A 16,656-nucleotide genomic window follows, 5' to 3' on the forward strand; every position below is an offset into this window, starting at 1 on the left:
CTAAATTTTTTTAGTAAGTTTTAATATATACTTTGGTGGTTTCTTTCTCCGTGTATATGAAATTTTAAAAAGTAAAAATAACTTTTGAAATTTACAAATTTAAACTAAAGAGTTACTTAATTTATCAAAATATCCTTCGAGTCTTATGAATTTAAACATATTAAGTAAGATATTTGAATAAAACAGTTACTAAATTAAAAAAATGACATTCTTTTTTAAAAAGTAGATTAAACTCAAAACATGAACCTAATATACATTATTAAACCTACAAAAATTAAGTTTGATAAAAATATCAAAACATTAAAAAGTATGAAAATTTTTACGTCATAAAAATTTCTTTATTTTTAACAAGAGATCTCGAGTTAAATAATGTTCTATCCAGGTGTGAAACTTTCTAATGCAAAGTCAAATTTGATAATGATATGAAATCAAGAAAATAAAATTGTATGAAACTTCTTAATAGATAATGATTGAGAAAAGACTTAATTTTTAGTTAACAAAATAAACATAAAAAGTACATTGAACTTAACATAAATAATTAACTTAAAAAAGTTAAAGAAAGCAATTGAAGAATCCAAAGCAAGTAAGATTTGTAGTTATTAATTTTTTAGGCAAGATGTTACAGGTTAAGCACGTTGTAAAGACGTGCATTGTCCCCAGCCCAACATTGCATGAGAAAAATATCAATTTTATAAATTAAATTTCAATTAAAAAAAAAAGGTTAATTATTTAAGGAAAAATGATGTGACACAATAAATTTAGTCCCTTAATTAGATACACTTATGACTCACGCAAATATAATTAGTTAGAGATATTATATACTTATTAAGCGCATAAATAACGCATTTCACTATCATTACATATGCATACATAATCTATTCAGCTACAAATGCTACATTTTGAATCAAACTGTTGCTAAGTTTCTTGATTAAGCAAAATTTTGCTATTCTTGATTTTTTTTTCTTGATATGCAATCAGGGGCGAATCCTCGATAAAAAAGTTATACTATATATATTTTTAGTAGCATAATCCTTCCAAAATTATATATTTGCTATCCTAATTTACCTGGTCTATCTTAACTTTTCTAAATTTGTTTTATAACATTAGTAGTTGTATTTTCTACAACTTTCATAATTTTTATACTACATAAAAATATTGTGTTTTATTATTCTTGCTATAAAATTATATTTTGAAAAATCACTTTATAAGGAAATTCTAAATTAGAAAAATATATAGTGTGGGACCCATTTCACTCCTATGGAGTGGAAGCCCACATGTCCTCTATACAATCCAAGAAAGAACCATTGATGTCACAAAAAATATACAGAGAAATGAAAACTCTCTCTCTCTCTCTCAAGCAATATTCAGAGTATAGTTTGTGAAAATACAGAGCTTTAGATCTCTGTTTTCATCATTTTTTTTGAAGGTAAATATGCTTTTCTTTTATACATTTTCTTGATTTGCTGTTGTGTTTTGCTGTGAAGTTTTGCTCATTATTGATGGTCACTATGTGTTGAATCTTAATGGGGTTTTTCTTAACTTCATTGCAATGACTTTTAAGTTACTCAATCTCTTATTCTTGTTGTTTATAGTTTCATGAGTTTTTTAAAGGTTTTTTTTTGTGTTTATACTAAAAAAAATTGCAACTTTTTAGGAGGTTGGGAGATATGATGGAGGAATTTGGGAAATACCACTTCAAATCTCTTGCTTTTCCTTTAAAGTTGTAATCTTTGCTATTTTTGAGTAAATGGGATTGTTTTAGTTGAAATGGAGAAATTTGAAAAATCTCACTTCAAATCTCTTGTTTTTGCTTTGAAGTTGTAGTCTTTGTTATTTTTTAGTAATGGGGTTGTTTTTATTGAAATGGAGAAATTTGAAATATCTCACTTCAAATCTCTTGTTTTTCCTTTGAAGTTGGAATCTTTGATGTTTATGAGTAATGGGGTTGTTTTAATTGAAATGGATCTATGTTTGAACTTAGTGTATCTCCATAGTTGGGTTTGGCTTAAGGTATGAAGTTCAAGAAGTTGATGCTTGGTAATAAAATGGGTGGATTTATATACCTCATTTAGGGTTGTGTGATTTTATGGGATACTTCTTATAGGAAATCAAGCAATATATACAACAACAGTATATTCGGTGAAATCTCACAAAGTGAGGTTTGGGGAGGTGTAGAGTGTAAGCAGACCTTACCCCTAACTCGTGGAGGTAGAGAAGTTGTTTCTGAAAAACTCTCGACTCAAGTGAAGCAAATCAAAGTAGTAATGGAAAGGAAAAACGGTAGTGAAGAAAGCATGACAACTAAGCAATATATGTACTTTACAATATCCATTACATTGTTTAAACAGATATCATGGCATCAAAAGATTTACTTTTATTGTTCATACAATGTTGGATCTCAAACTATTGTGAATGCTTTATTGAGGTCATTACATTATGTTCCTTTACAAAATTTATTGGAAAATTTCACCTAACTTGAGTTTTTGAGATTTTCAATTGCATTCTCTTGTTCATGAATTAGCCCAGTTGCCCCAACTGGACTTAACCATTTGACTTCTGACAATAAGAGGAAGAGAATCCCTCTTGAGTAAGGGCTCTTGAGTTAGAGTTCGAACTCTTTTTATATCTGTGGCGTCTAGGCTAGCTTGCGTGCACCTCGACTAATTCCACGAGATACTTGTCACCTCATACCCTCAACATGTACTAGGTAACTCTATCTACCAAGGCTAGGACAAATGGAAAGAAATTACCTAGTGCTTTTGTCTTACTGGGATTGGAACTTGAGGCCTTGTGGTTCTGTTTCATGAAATGCTTGTTCGTTCATCTCTTTATTGTTGTGTTATTGGTAGTCAAAGAGGTAGTATTTGCCTCTTCTATATTTTTATTTATTATGATTTAGGATATGTATGAGTCTGATTATTAGGAAGATAGCAGGTGTTGCTTGGTTTCCTGATATGGAATTGTAATTAATCATTTCAGGGGCAAGTATGGATTTCAAAATGACTGAATCAGACCAGACTCGATAGAACTCAGAAATTTTTGGTTCAGTGTGATGTATGCTGTTTCAGGCATAGTCAGCGAGGTGTTTGGCTTTTATGAGTCAGCCATTTACCTTTGAAGTGCTTGCCGATTAGTCTACTTACTGCCAAGGCCCATTGTGATGGGTTCGTTTCGTGGTAATTGTGAAATTGTTGAGTCGAAGGATGAGGCTGAATTGTTCCAGCATTCGAGAAGGTTTAATCAAGTACTCGAACCGGACAGGAAGCAGCAGAAGCCTCCTTTGGCTAGAAAAGGAGCCGGTAAATACTTAGGAGATGACATCAATCAGCTTTTCGAATCAATCAATGTAAGAACATCAAAGAGTCTGGATTTGACAGATCATGTAAGAAGAGATGCCTCAAAAAGGCCAATGAGGGGTGGTGGATCTAACTCTCCGGTAACAGGGTTTTCTGATCCAGTTTCTCTAAAGCAGGCATTTCGGGGTCTATGCATATCTCAGGCAGCTGAAATGGCTGCAATGAGGCGATTATCAAAGCCACCTGGCTCTCCTAGTGGTTCAGAACCTGGAAGAATTACATGTTCCTCCCGATTTGCAGGTCCTAGTGAATCTGGTTTTCTTCAATCAGAAAGATTATTACAAGATGAAAGCACTTCAGGAGGTCTCCACAAGCTGTCTCACAACCCTCATGAACGGTATGTTAAGTCAGCAAACCATAGTCCCCGTTCTTCTCCACGATTTGCCATTAAGCCATTCAACATGAGTCAAAATGGGAGAGTAGTGCCATCAGAGAGCATGTCCAGCTCTGTGCCTCAGCACATCCAAGAATCCAGGTTAAAGTCACCAGGTCAAAGTGCGCTTTCTTCTCCACGATATGCTAGTAAACCGAGTATTAAGAGTACAGAGTCCATATCCAGGCAAACTGAGAGAATATTGTCAGCAGAAAATGTACCAGGCTACCATAAAAAAGATTTTCTACAGCCTCCAGAAGCCAACATGAGATCAACCAGCGAAAGTGCTCTCTCTTCACCTCGTATTGGTGATAAACCAGTAACTAAGCAAGCAGAATCAGTTGTAGCGCAAAATAAGAGGACAGGAGGCGCTGAAAGCATTTCTGGTTTTTTCAACATGATACCTGATTATCAAGAGCACATGAAGTCTCCACACCAAGGTGCCATTTCGTCTCCTAGGTTGGTAGCTGCACAGGCTCTACAGTTTACAACTTCAAGCCTCCAGGAAACTAAGAATGCACAAGCATCAAACCATCATGAGATCAAACCACTGGGAACTGCATCAACTAAGGAAAAAACCCAAACTGCAGTTCCTTCCTCATCTTCATGTGAGTCTAGTAATGTCGTATTGGTGTCTGGACCAAAAAGATCGCCAGATAATCAGAAGAGAAATGTGGTTACATCATTTAGAGTAGCAAATAAAGCAGCTCTAAAGCTGAGACGGAAAGGCAGATCGCAGACAGTGCCTTCGTCGAATGTAGTAAAAGGCAACAAGGAGTCCAAATCGAGTAAAAGCACCAGTCGTTCCATTAAGCCTCCAGTCAAAAACAAATATCTTCTCAAGAAGAAATTGAAAGAGGAGGTAGCACTAGCAGCTGGCACTTTTAATCTATGCTACGAAATAAATGGTCCAACAGAATCTCCTAGTCAACTTATCTGCCAGAGATGTCAGTGCACTCTCGAGGGTGCGGGGAAGGAATCTAGTGAGGAACCTGCAAAGCAAACCTCTGGATGTATGACCATTGGAGCTAGTGAAAATAGCACTAGCTGTGCTGCTAATGGTTATAACAATAGTGGTCCTCCTGTCTTGAAATTCAACAAGACATCAAAATCTAGGGAGCAAGGCGAATTTTCTCAGAGCTCAAAGAGTAGTATTGGTGATTATAGTACTAGCACAACCATCAGTGAAGAGAGCAACCTAAGCGGCTCTTTTTCGGGGAATAGACCACACATGTCCAAAGATGGCAGGTGGGAGGCTATCAATCAGGTGAGAAAACACTATGGATTCTTAGGATTAAGTCACTTCAATTTATTGAAGAAGCTTGGTTGCGGAGACATTGGCACGGTGTATCTTGCCGAGCTGCTAGAAACCAACTGTTTGTTTGCAATAAAAGTTATGGATAACGAATATCTGGCAAGAAGGAAAAAGTTGCCGAGGGCCCAAACTGAAAGAGAGATTCTGCGGATCCTGGATCATCCTTTTCTGCCAACACTCTATGCACAGTTCACTTCAGATAATTTATCATGTTTAGTTATGGAGTTCTGTTCAGGTGGTGATTTACATGTCCTCCGTCAGAAGCAGCCAGGTCGATATTTTTCCGAGCCGGCAGCAAGGTATAATGTTTTTCAATGCAGTAGATCTTACTCAACATTAATAATGTTGACAGATGATGTTTGCTGGGAAATACTTGTAAATAATGAAGCTTTCTTTGAAAATGATATAAGTTCACCATAAGCATGAAAAAGACTTGTCTTTCTTTTGACCTGCAAATATACGTGAAACTTTTTTGGCTCGGTTTATTATAGAGCTTAACTAAGATTTTCTCGTAACTTTACTGACTTGAACAAATAATGGCTAGGTAATGCATGATCATAGGAGTCTATGTTTTAACCTATCTATATATTATAGCTACGCGATAAGACAAATTCTTTTAATATGCATGCATTTTCTGATTAGGTGTATCCTCTTTCATCACCAATCAAACCCCTCCTTCCAAAGAAAAATGTAAATCGATAAAAATGCACTTGTGTCGAAACTGTTGCTTTTAAGTTTTAAAGGCTGAGTGGAACTTTTTGATTGGGCTGGTGTTTTAAAATTTTGGCTTGCTTGCTTTGATAGCTGTATCTTTATACAATGTTAGAAAGAATAAAGATTTTGGCTTGCTTTGATAGCTGTTTTTTAAAACACTAAAGAAAGTTGAACTAGCTCTGTCACCTTCAGCATAAAATATTTCTTCCATTATAACAAGACAACTAGCTTAGTGTATAATTTTTGTTCTTCTAGTGACCCAAGATTTCTCTCACTAGTTAGTTATATTAGACATGTTTTACTGACTTTAGGTTCTCTATTATTTGAGATATTCATTATCTTCTCCATTTAACATATGCTACTCGTTAAATGCCATGTAAATATATCTGTTGACCTGTTGGTACATCTATATCATGCAAGACCTTACTGTAGATGGCTCCCTCTCTTCACTTCCTTTCAATTTATTATCATGACCTAGTGGTTGTGCTTTTCCTAACTTGGCTGAATGTACATCATAGTTTCAGCCGAGTTTTTATGGACGGTAGTAACTCTGTTCAGCGTGAATATTTATCTATTATATTTAATCATAGACCAGGCTGAGAATGTGGAAATCAATTCCAGCCTTGTTTTAATGGAAGCTAGCAAGTGTGTTTTGTATCCACAATATTCAAATTTAGATGTATTATACATCATGTTATTAATCTTTTAGCTTCCACATCCGTGTATTCGGTGAAACCTCTCTTAACTCGTTGTAATTGCAGGTTTTATGTTGCTGAGGTCCTCCTTGCTCTGGAGTATTTGCATATGCTAGGAGTTGTATACCGTGATTTGAAACCAGAAAACATTCTGGTTCGGGAAGATGGTCACATCATGCTTACTGATTTTGACCTCTCACTCAGATGTTCTGTTAATCCCACTCTTCTACAGTCATCCTCATTGGGAGTAGAAGCCCCGCGGATCTCTGGTCCATGCGCAGGATCCAACTGCATTGATCCATTTTGTGCCGGACCATCATGTCAAGTTTCTTGCTTTAGCCCCAGAGTTTTACCTGGCACTGCTAGAGCAAGAAGGCTAAAAGCTGAAGCTGCTGCATCTCTTAATAGATCATTGCCTCAGCTTGTAGTAGAGCCAACGGAAGCTCGGTCCAACTCGTTTGTTGGTACACATGAATACTTGGCTCCTGAGATCATCAAAGGTGAGGGCCATGGGAGTGCTGTTGACTGGTGGACACTAGGAGTTTTCCTTTACGAGCTTCTATATGGTAAGACACCCTTTAAAGGTGCTGGAAATGAAGAAACTTTGGCCAACGTCGTCTTGCAGAACCTCAGATTTCCCGACAGCCAGATCGTTAGTTTTCAAGCAAGGGATCTCATCAGAGGACTGTTAGTAAAGGAGCCCGAGAATCGATTGGGTACAGAAACAGGTGCTGCTGAGATTAAGAGACACCCTTTCTTTGATGGCCTGAATTGGGCATTGATACGCTGCGCCGTTCCGCCTCAAGTACCTGGAGTAACAAAAGTAGCACTTGAGGAAAAGAGCAAACAGTTTTTGGAGTGTGGTTCAACAGGGGAGCATCTGGAATTTGAGCTATTCTAGCAAAACTTGTTGATACTCTCATGTCTAAATTATTAATGAAAAGCAAGGCCAAAAAATTTTGCTCAGTGAAAAGCATGGTGAATGCTGTAGTTATACTTTGATTATGCCATATTATATTTGGAATTTGCTTAGCTGATGTACTTAGGAAAAATTTAAGAGCCACAACTTAGGAGGTTGAGCAATAAATGCATTAAGTCCTGCTATGAAATGGTAGTTGATTGTTTTGACTGGCAGGTATACATATTACCTATGTTGAGTGCGTGTCAGATTCTCCAAAAGTAGTGTATTTTTGAAGAATTCGATACGAGTGTGGCATTGAAAGTCAAAGAGTTTGCGCAACTTAGCATATTAGTGGAGTTACATAAGTCTAGGATGGGTTGGGTGGGTCTTTATTATGACTTGCATAATTTTCACTTCGTGAGCTAGCTTTAGGATTGAATTAAATCGAAGATGCGTTTCTTTTAGGGATAATAATTATGCAGAATGTTAGCAAATAAACTTTATCATCTATTTAGCACAACTTAAATAAATTAGAAAAAAATTATTATTCAGCCATATTACTTACCAAAAAATGGCCGACACAGCTTTTCTTACTTCTTCCGTGTCTTCTTCAATTCTTCTCCATATTTTCTTTAAAATTCAACGAACCCCAAACGTGAATCATTTCAAGGAAATTATATATCAAAGGATTTGAAATACTGAGAGGATTTCATATCTAAAATTTGGGACGATTTAGAGGTGATTTTGATTTTTGAGTTGGTCGGAACTGAATAGTCAATGTATATTTTCTATGACTTTTGACTATTTTATATGTTAGTAAAAACCTGACTATATTTATTGTAAACTAATTACTATATATTTAAAACTATATAAAATTAACAGGGAAGAAAAAACGTTGCAAAATGTTTTTTTGTTTATTTGGCATACCATTAATATTAGGGAAAATTGTATGAAATAATAAACTATTAATTCAAATTAAATGATATAGTCATAGTTTATTTTATTTGTAATTCACAACAAACATCCCTTTTTTTTGTCATCTGATTCGATATACAATTAGTCATTTTATACATTTCGGTATAAAATGTATAAAACGCGTTTGTGTTTGTATAAAGTGAGAGAAAAGTGTGTTTACAAATACAAATACATATATTTTCATTTTATACACTTATAATTATACATATACATATCTTATTATACAAATTACAATGTATAAATGAATTTATACAAAACTGAACAATTTGTATAAAATTGGATGTATCTAGCGAATTATACAAATCAAAGGCTCCATAACAAACATAAAATTTGCTATGGAGCGCAATTATGCAAACTATAGTTATAACATACAAATATAATTTTTATGTTTGTTATATGTGAAAGTTACTCTTAATATTAAATTATTAATAGAGGCTGCATCCGAACACTTTTATCCAAAAATTGTATCATATATATGGTGGCTATTGTGGACATTGAACTTTCCTAGTGAAATTCAATCTCTGCCATTTATTAAAAAGTCACTTTATAGGAATTGGGTATTTTTTTCAAATTTTCGTGTGTTAGCTTATAAATATTTTGATAATAGGACTTCTAGTAATTTTTTTTGCAAAACCTTTATTTCGTAGGAAGTTGAGGGAGTAGTTAGTAAAGTCTCACCATTTTTTGCGTATATTTTGGATATTTAGGAGCCATTTTACAGGACAGTAGACAATTTTCTCAGTTTCCATGTGTGTTAGCTCATGAATATTCGGTGATATGACTTTTAGATGATTTTTTTGCAAAAACCTTTACGAAATCCTCTGTAGAAAGTTGGGGGAGCAGTACGTGTAACCTCACCATTTGTTGCACATATTTGAAGAATTTAGGAGTCATTTTACATGACTCATCAATTTTCGTGTGTGATAGCCTATAGTATTTTGGTGATATGACTTTCAGATAATTGTTTTGCAAAATCTTTACGGAACTCTACAAAGGGAGTTGGGGGAGTAGTACGTGTGGCCTTACCATTTTTGGCACATATTTTGGACATTTAGATCCCATTTTACATAAATTAGGCTATTTTCTCAATTTTCGTGTGTGTTAGTCCATGAATATTTTGGTGATATAACTTCCAGACAATTTTTTTGTAGAACATTTACGGATCTCCCAGTAGGGAGTCGGGAGAGCAATACGTGAAGCATCACCATTTTTGCACATATTTGGACATTTAGGAGTCATTTTACAAAAAAATAGACGATTTTCTCAATTTTTTATGTGTGTTAACTCATGAATATTTTGGTGATATGACTTCAAAAACAATTTTTTTTGTAAAATTTTATGGAACACTCTGTAAGGAGTTGGGGGAGTAGTACTTGAAGCCTCACCATTTTTTCACATATTTAGGCCATTTAGGATCCATTTTAATAGAATTAGGTGATTTTTTCAGTTTTTTGTGTATTAGCCAATGAATATTTTGGTGCTATGACTTCTGAACAATTTTTCTGCAAAACCATTGCAATAACCCCCAGTAGGGTGTTGGAGGAACATAATGTGAAACCTCACCATATTTTGGATATGTAGGAGCCATTTTAAAGGAATTAAGCGATTTTCTCAATTTTTCGTGTGTGTTAACCCATTATTATTACTTTGATGACATGACTTCTGGAAGATTTTTCTACAAAACCTTTACAGATCCTTCATAGAATGTTAGAGGAGCAGTACACGAAGCCTCACCATTTTTTGTACATATTTTGGGCATTTAGTAGTCATTTTTATAGGAATTAGTTCATTTTCTCAGTTTTTCATGTGTGTTAACCAATTAATATTTTTGTGATATGGCCTCTGGACAATTTTTCTATGAAACCTTTATGAAACTCTCTATAGGGAGTTGAGGGAGCAATATGTGAAGCGTTATCATTTTTACACATATTTTAGACACTTCGGAGTCATTTTACAAGAATTAGACGATTTTTTTTAGTTTTTCACGTGTAGCCCATGAATATTTTGGTGATATGGCTTCCGAACAAATTTTCTGCAAAATTTTTATGAAAACCCTCTGTAGGGAGAGGAAAGTAGTACGTGAAGTCTCACTATTTTTACACATATTTTGGGCATTTACGAGTCATTTTAACGGAATTAAACATTTTTTCATGTGTATTAACCCATAAATATTTTAGTTACAATGATTTCCAAACCATTATTCTTTTCACTAAAAAAATAAAAGTAATTACAGAAACAAAATAACTTCACGATTCAAAACAAACAAGGCAGTTTCATAGAACAGTGAATCTCTCAGTATTGGAATATTTTTTAAAAGGTTCACTTTTGGCTGTAAAAATTCAAAATATTTGCCCCGAACCGTACTATCCATATTATCATCCCTAATTATAAAGATTAAACTCATGAGTTAAAATCTTAATTTCGCCTCTATCCTCAAGGTGGGAAAAATGAATATTAAATTGAAGCCTTAAAGGTAAAAGTAGAGGTAGGGTTGTCAATTAATTCCATGGCAGGTTGAAGTGGACCTAATTATTATAGTGCAAGTTACATATTTGACCGATCGATAAGAATAACAGTAAACTTCACCAAAATGCACAACTTTGGTGTCAACTCAAGTCAATAATAAACACACCACACATCCCATGCAAATTTGTACAGATGATAGTTAGGGATATCAATACCACAAAAGAACAATGAACAACAACACAACCAAGGAAAAGAAAACAATAAGTCCAAAAAAACATTTTTTTTCCATGAAAAATCAAACAAGAACCACTTGCAAAAATCAAGTGCTAATATAGCTGGCCTCGGACGTGGTACCTCGTGCCAATTGATGCAACACGCTAGTCGGGGACGAGTTAGTTGTCGATGACCTTAAGGCCTCGGCAAGCGGCCCACCCATCGAGGCCACTTGGTGGTGACTCGTCCCCCATGTAGACTGTTCAACATTACTTACTTGAGTCCCCGAATCATAATCATTCCCAGTTGAAAGCTTCAACGAAAAGTCGGACGAGGGGTTACCCCCTCCACCGGGCATCGAAATGGACAGGCTGGTGGCAGCATTGTCACCTTCTTGAAGTTGTTGTTGTCTAGGCCAATCATCAAAGAAATGGCGTAGGATTTGGCCACTAGATGATTTAACATCACCAATAGATACATCTTTTTGGAGTACTTCTTGTGGTGGACCCTTAATTGGCCTACAAATCAACATCATGACAGCCCAGCCCAAATCAAGCAGGGGACAAATTGAAGAAAAAGCTGTACAAAACATATAGTACATACACAAAACAACAAACCACATAATAAAAATTAACTTCTTTTAAACATATGTAAAGTTTAGTCAACATGATCTCCATATTTACATTGTAATCCGTCTATCTCAATTTATGTGAAGGGATTCAGAGTACATATCAAAACACTTAATTATGATTATAAGTTCGGATATAGTTTCTTGAATAGCTAACTTGAAATATCAAAAAATGACTTAAAGAAAATTATAGTCAAAGAATAAACTATTCAACTCTCCAAATAGTAACAACACCTTCACATAACACGAAATGGAGGAGTACTTCTTATACATTTAATATACACACCAATGATAACTACAAATAACTATAACTAGGCGGGTGATTTTCAAAACACAAATAGCTTGCCGGATTCATTATATAATGTTTTTATCGATATACATAGATTAAACATGGTTATATACATAGATTATACATATAATATACTTCGTGAACGGCTATTTAGGTTAATAGCCGTTCACGAAACTGCTAAGATCTCAGAAAGTGGGATCCCTGCCAGAGCAAACCCCCAAAAAAAACCAAAGATAAGGTTCCTAGAAAGAAAATGAAAGTGGGCCAAGAATATCTTCAATAGATTCTAAAGATCCAAGAAAAATCTAATAAGTGGACCATGCTCAACTACAAGGCAAAAATAGAAAAAGAATGATAATAAAAGGAATTTAAAGAAAATGGAACTCACTTTGATCAAGGTTTTAATTTAAAATTTCTCCCTATTGGGAGACAAGTATCAATTTTACAGTTATATATAAAGATGTCTCTTTGGAGGAGGTAGTGGAAAAAAGAGAATATTTGTTGGTCCCTTCAAGAAAAAAAAAAGTGAAAGTTCAATGCTTTAATGTATTAATTGAACTTCTTGTCAATCTCTTTTGCATAAAAACAGTGAAAAAAAGTTGTATCTGTACCAAGTAACACTTTGCTTTTGAGTAAATGAGTTATATATAGTACTAAGAAATATTTATAGAAAGAATAATGATTTCACTACAAAATATAGAGTGCATATTCACTTAGATTGAATAAAGTGAGAACAGACACTCCAAGATAATGCTATACCAAGATAGGACTTTTCTTCTCCCCCCCAAAAAAAAGGAACAAAAATGAAAAGGCCTAAAATGCATATATAATGAAACACCATAGCAGGGTAGGTAATCTGTCTTATTAACTTGGTTAATAATTCTACTTTTTATGGAGGAAGTAGTTATCTTTTTTGCTTTTGAATCGTAGTGTCTGGACCAGCTTCACTCACCTCGACTAATTTGATGGTACCTACTACCTCTCATTAGCATAAGCACAACTATGGGATATATAACACTATTCACTACGACTTAGACATATGAAGAAAAAAGAAACTAGTTTTTTTTGCCTATATTGCTCGAACTCTTCGAAAATGATGACACACACGTATTGTATCCTCTAAAAAAATGCAATCTTTTTAGAGTATTCAACATGCACCCGTCAACATTTTTAAAGAATCTGAGCAACATAGGTTATTGATGCCCTAAGACCTCATCATTCTCAACTCACTCTATAGGCCACTAGGCGACACTCTTGGGGTGCAACGAAATAGCTATCTTTTATTTCACATATTGCAGTACTGTAAACTATTAAAGCACAAAACATACAAGATCCAGCATTTGAAAAGCTATTAAAATAAAAATATATATACCTTTGATTGAGATGAAAAGGTGCATTAGTGGAAGGTGAATGTCCCGATAGAGAAAACTGAGGAGCACCAGCACCAGCATGAGCATGTCCGACCATTTTTCCGAAGGCTTGATGATGAGAAACAGTGTTATTGTTGTTGTTGTTTTTACTGCCACTGTTGGCAGGTGTGGGAATTTCCACAGGCTTTCTTGAACGGCTGCGGCCACGATGAACGTGGCGCTCGCAGTATTTCTGGCCAGCCACTACATCCCTTGAGCACCTCCATTTCTTGCCATCAGTCCTCCTACACCTTCCTGGTTCTGGATCCATGGCGGCTCTACCCCAGTACCCTGACTGCATCACTTCAAAAACACACATAACATTCTTAATCTTCGAGGTCAAGTAGAAATTACAAACAAAATGATTTAACTTATAGACATTAACAATTTTTGTGTAGTTATTTGGTATCTTCAACTCATTGGGGCGACTATTCCAAGTTTGGGCTGTATAATCCTATGTTGCTCAGATTTTACAAAAATACTCCAAAAACAATACATTTTTCGATAGTCTAAGATCAAGAACACAACTTCATGATTCAATTTTTCTTTTTTCCTTTGTTCTAAGATCAAGAAAGGAACAAAAGAGTCAACATACACAACAACAACGACATATACCTAGTGTAACTCCACAACTGGGGTTTTGAAGGATAAGACGTACTTAGACCTTACGACATTATTTCTAATAGACCATCAGCTCAAACAATAAAGTTATTAAAAAAAGAGTCAACACATGCAACAACAACAACAACAACACATATCCAATGTAATTCTACAAGTCGGGTCTGGAAGGATAAGACATATCCAGACCTTACAACCTTACCCTCTATACATACAGCAAAAATAAATAGAAAAAAAAAGAAAAAGATTCCAACTTCACAATAGAGTAGAGAGGTTGTTTCCTAATAACCATTGGCTCAAAAAGTGAAGCTATTCAAAAAAGAGTCAACAATACACATACATAAAAAAATGAAGAGCTACAAAAAAAGATTCCAACTTTACACTACAAAAACTAAAAACTTGATACAAAAAATGAAAATAACTTACAAGCTTGTTGATAATGAGGATACTGTTGAAATGGATGAGCAAAGTAATATGAAGGAGGAGGAGGTGAAGAAGCAATAATACTTTTCTTAACAAGATGAAGTAGTTCAGAAGGAACAGGGGCACCAGCTACAAAATGCCTAAAAATCAAACTCTGTAGTTCAAGTTCTTGCCATTGAGCCAAGCTGAAGTAACCACCACCACTCCCAATCCCTAAAAATCAAATAAAAAGACAATCTTTAACATGTACAACAACTCAAAATCTAAACTTTAAAGCAAGAAAAGCAACAACATTGAAAAGGGTGTCTAAATCTAAAATCAAGAAAACCAAAAAAAATAAAAATTGAATCTTTAACATGTACAACAACTCAAAATTCTAACTTTAAAGCAAGAAATGCAACAACTTTGAAAATGGTGTCTAAATCTGTGTTTATCTTACTTGGAAATTTGGTGGTGACAGTGGTTGTTGAATCTGACATTAATTTGGTACAAGTTGTTGTTGATGTTGTTGGTTCAGATACAAACAATGGAAGAGCAGCAGCAGCAGCAGAAGCAGAATCAGAAGAAACAGAGTGGAAGTCAAGATGAAGTCTTGGTAACTTTGCTGGTGATTCTTGATTTTCTGACTCATGTTGATTACTCCATTGCTTCAGATTGAAGTCCATGTTTAGATTAAGGATGATTTGATACTAAGAAGAAGAGAATATTAATGTGAAGGGAAATTTATTTCTGAAGAGAAAGTTAAGTTTGGAAAAAAGTTAATTAATTATTTTTTTGCAGAGAGTTGAGTGGACCTTTTTTTATATGTTTGTATCTTTTTTGCAGTGTCGAGTGCGGGGAAACCTGCAAAGCTAAGTCTTCTGTGTGCGTCTTATCATCCCTTTATTTTACCACCAACAAGGTAATAACTACAACCAAATGCACAAACAAAGGAAACCATGGTCGTCGTTCAGTGTTAAGTATTTCTTCATGTTTAATCTAAGGTCTTTGAGTTTGAGTCATTTCAGGTATGCAATTATTTTATTAGAAAATATTTTACTTTCTAAATTCAAAATTAATCAAACTCTAATATTAATATCAATCATCAAATGAAAAGTTAAAAAACAAATGGTAAAAGAAATTCCTTTGAGTCCTTGTAAGGGGTTGGTCATAGATTTTAAGTATTTTATTTCAAATTTATGAGGTTAAATTTAAAAAATAGTTATACTTTTGTAAAAACATATTTGAGATACTTTTTGCATTTAAAAAATAATGACCTATTTTTGTTTTATCTTATTATAAAAAGATTGAATTTTTTTTTATAATATTTAAAATTTCAGTTTTTCACCTGACATGCTTAAAGTTACAAAAATCAAATGACATTTTGATGCAGTCAATATAACTTCAATCTACGACAATTTGATACAAGTCAAACTAATTCATGTTTTTTTCTAAACAGAGGAAGTACTCTAATAATTATATTGAGTGATACTTAGGGGTCATTTAGCAGCTGAATAACTCACAAATTATTCATATATTGATTTTCGTATAACATATACAATATTCGATTAATAATTTAAAAACTCATGTAATTAATATATGCGTAACTCAAACCAACTACTGCTAAACCACCCTTTAAATGAATGAGATGAATAAATTTTGTTTGTGGTGGCCAGTAATAAAGCTAAAGAAGTGATCAGTAGGCAGGCAGTAAGCACTTGAGAAAAAGTAACAAAAGAAGCTTTTAGGTAAGGTTAGTAAGCACTTGAGATAAAAAAAAAAGAAAAAAAAAGACAGTCAGAGACAAGACAGTTGAGACCAAAAAAATAATATATAAATAAATTACTACTAAAACAATATATAGGTTCTGCAGGTTCTGTCTGTAGCTGTAAGTTTTTATTGGAAAGTGAACCAAAAAAATAAAAAAACAGGAGGTACAGTTATGACTAATTAGTAGGATTTCGAGGTTCAGTTTTGTTTGGGGCTCAAAAATTTTATTTTTTTATTTTTTGGCTAAGAGTTAAAAAAAAAAACTGAAGCATGAGAGGATGTGAAAGAGTAAAAAAAATTAAATTAAAGATTTTACTGAGCTGACAAATGTAAGTTCTATTTCAGCCAAAAATATCAGAGTTTGTCTAATTTTCATAAGTAGTTGCTAAGGTTTGGTCAGATGGAGGAAGATGTTAAATTTTAATTTAGGGAAAAAAAATAAATTGATTTTCTTATATTGGAGTTTGGCACAACATATGTTTAAATGTTACTATAAATTATCTTGTTTTATTGTATTTTATGTGTATCGAGT

General features: G+C 34.0%; 2 protein-coding genes across 2 annotated transcripts; one reads left to right on the top strand and one right to left on the bottom strand.

Moving 5' to 3' along the window:
- Positions 1-1,327: 1,327 nt before the first annotated feature.
- On the top strand, positions 1,328-7,426 carry LOC125807019 (serine/threonine-protein kinase KIPK1). Its single transcript, XM_049486769.1, has 3 exons — positions 1,328-1,426; positions 2,980-5,343; positions 6,520-7,426. The coding sequence occupies exons 2-3, from the start codon at positions 3,161-3,163 to the stop codon at positions 7,352-7,354; spliced, it is 3,018 nt and encodes a 1,005-aa protein (XP_049342726.1). The 5' UTR covers positions 1,328-1,426; positions 2,980-3,160; the 3' UTR covers positions 7,355-7,426.
- Positions 7,427-10,978: 3,552 nt separating this feature from the next.
- Positions 10,979-15,254, bottom strand: LOC125807023 (growth-regulating factor 3-like). Its single transcript, XM_049486774.1, has 4 exons — positions 14,815-15,254; positions 14,379-14,588; positions 13,298-13,637; positions 10,979-11,526 (listed from the first exon to the last, which is right to left on the bottom strand). The coding sequence occupies exons 1-4, from the start codon at positions 15,038-15,040 to the stop codon at positions 11,115-11,117; spliced, it is 1,188 nt and encodes a 395-aa protein (XP_049342731.1). The 5' UTR covers positions 15,041-15,254; the 3' UTR covers positions 10,979-11,114.
- Positions 15,255-16,656: the final 1,402 nt, after the last annotated feature.

This window comes from Solanum verrucosum, unplaced genomic scaffold (genome assembly GCF_900185275.1).
Source record: "Solanum verrucosum unplaced genomic scaffold, falcon-dt-bn FXZP01000196.1, whole genome shotgun sequence".
Lineage (NCBI taxonomy): Eukaryota > Viridiplantae > Streptophyta > Magnoliopsida > Solanales > Solanaceae > Solanum > Solanum verrucosum.

Excerpts from the sequence above, each read along its gene's own strand:
- LOC125807023 (XM_049486774.1), bottom strand. The coding sequence starts at position 15,040 with ATGGACTTCAATCTGAAGCAATGGAGTAATCAACATGAGTCAGAAAAT. Across the intron at positions 13,638-14,378 it reads TCCTCATTATCAACAAGCTT|TGATGCAGTCAGGGTACTGG; the intron begins GTAAGTTATTTT and ends GTGTTTTTGAAG. Across the intron at positions 11,527-13,297 it reads CCTTTTCATCTCAATCAAAG|GCCAATTAAGGGTCCACCAC; the intron begins GTATATATATTT and ends GTTGATTTGTAG.
- LOC125807019 (XM_049486769.1), top strand. The coding sequence starts at position 3,161 with ATGGGTTCGTTTCGTGGTAATTGTGAAATTGTTGAGTCGAAGGATGAG. Across the intron at positions 5,344-6,519 it reads TTTTCCGAGCCGGCAGCAAG|GTTTTATGTTGCTGAGGTCC; the intron begins GTATAATGTTTT and ends TTGTAATTGCAG.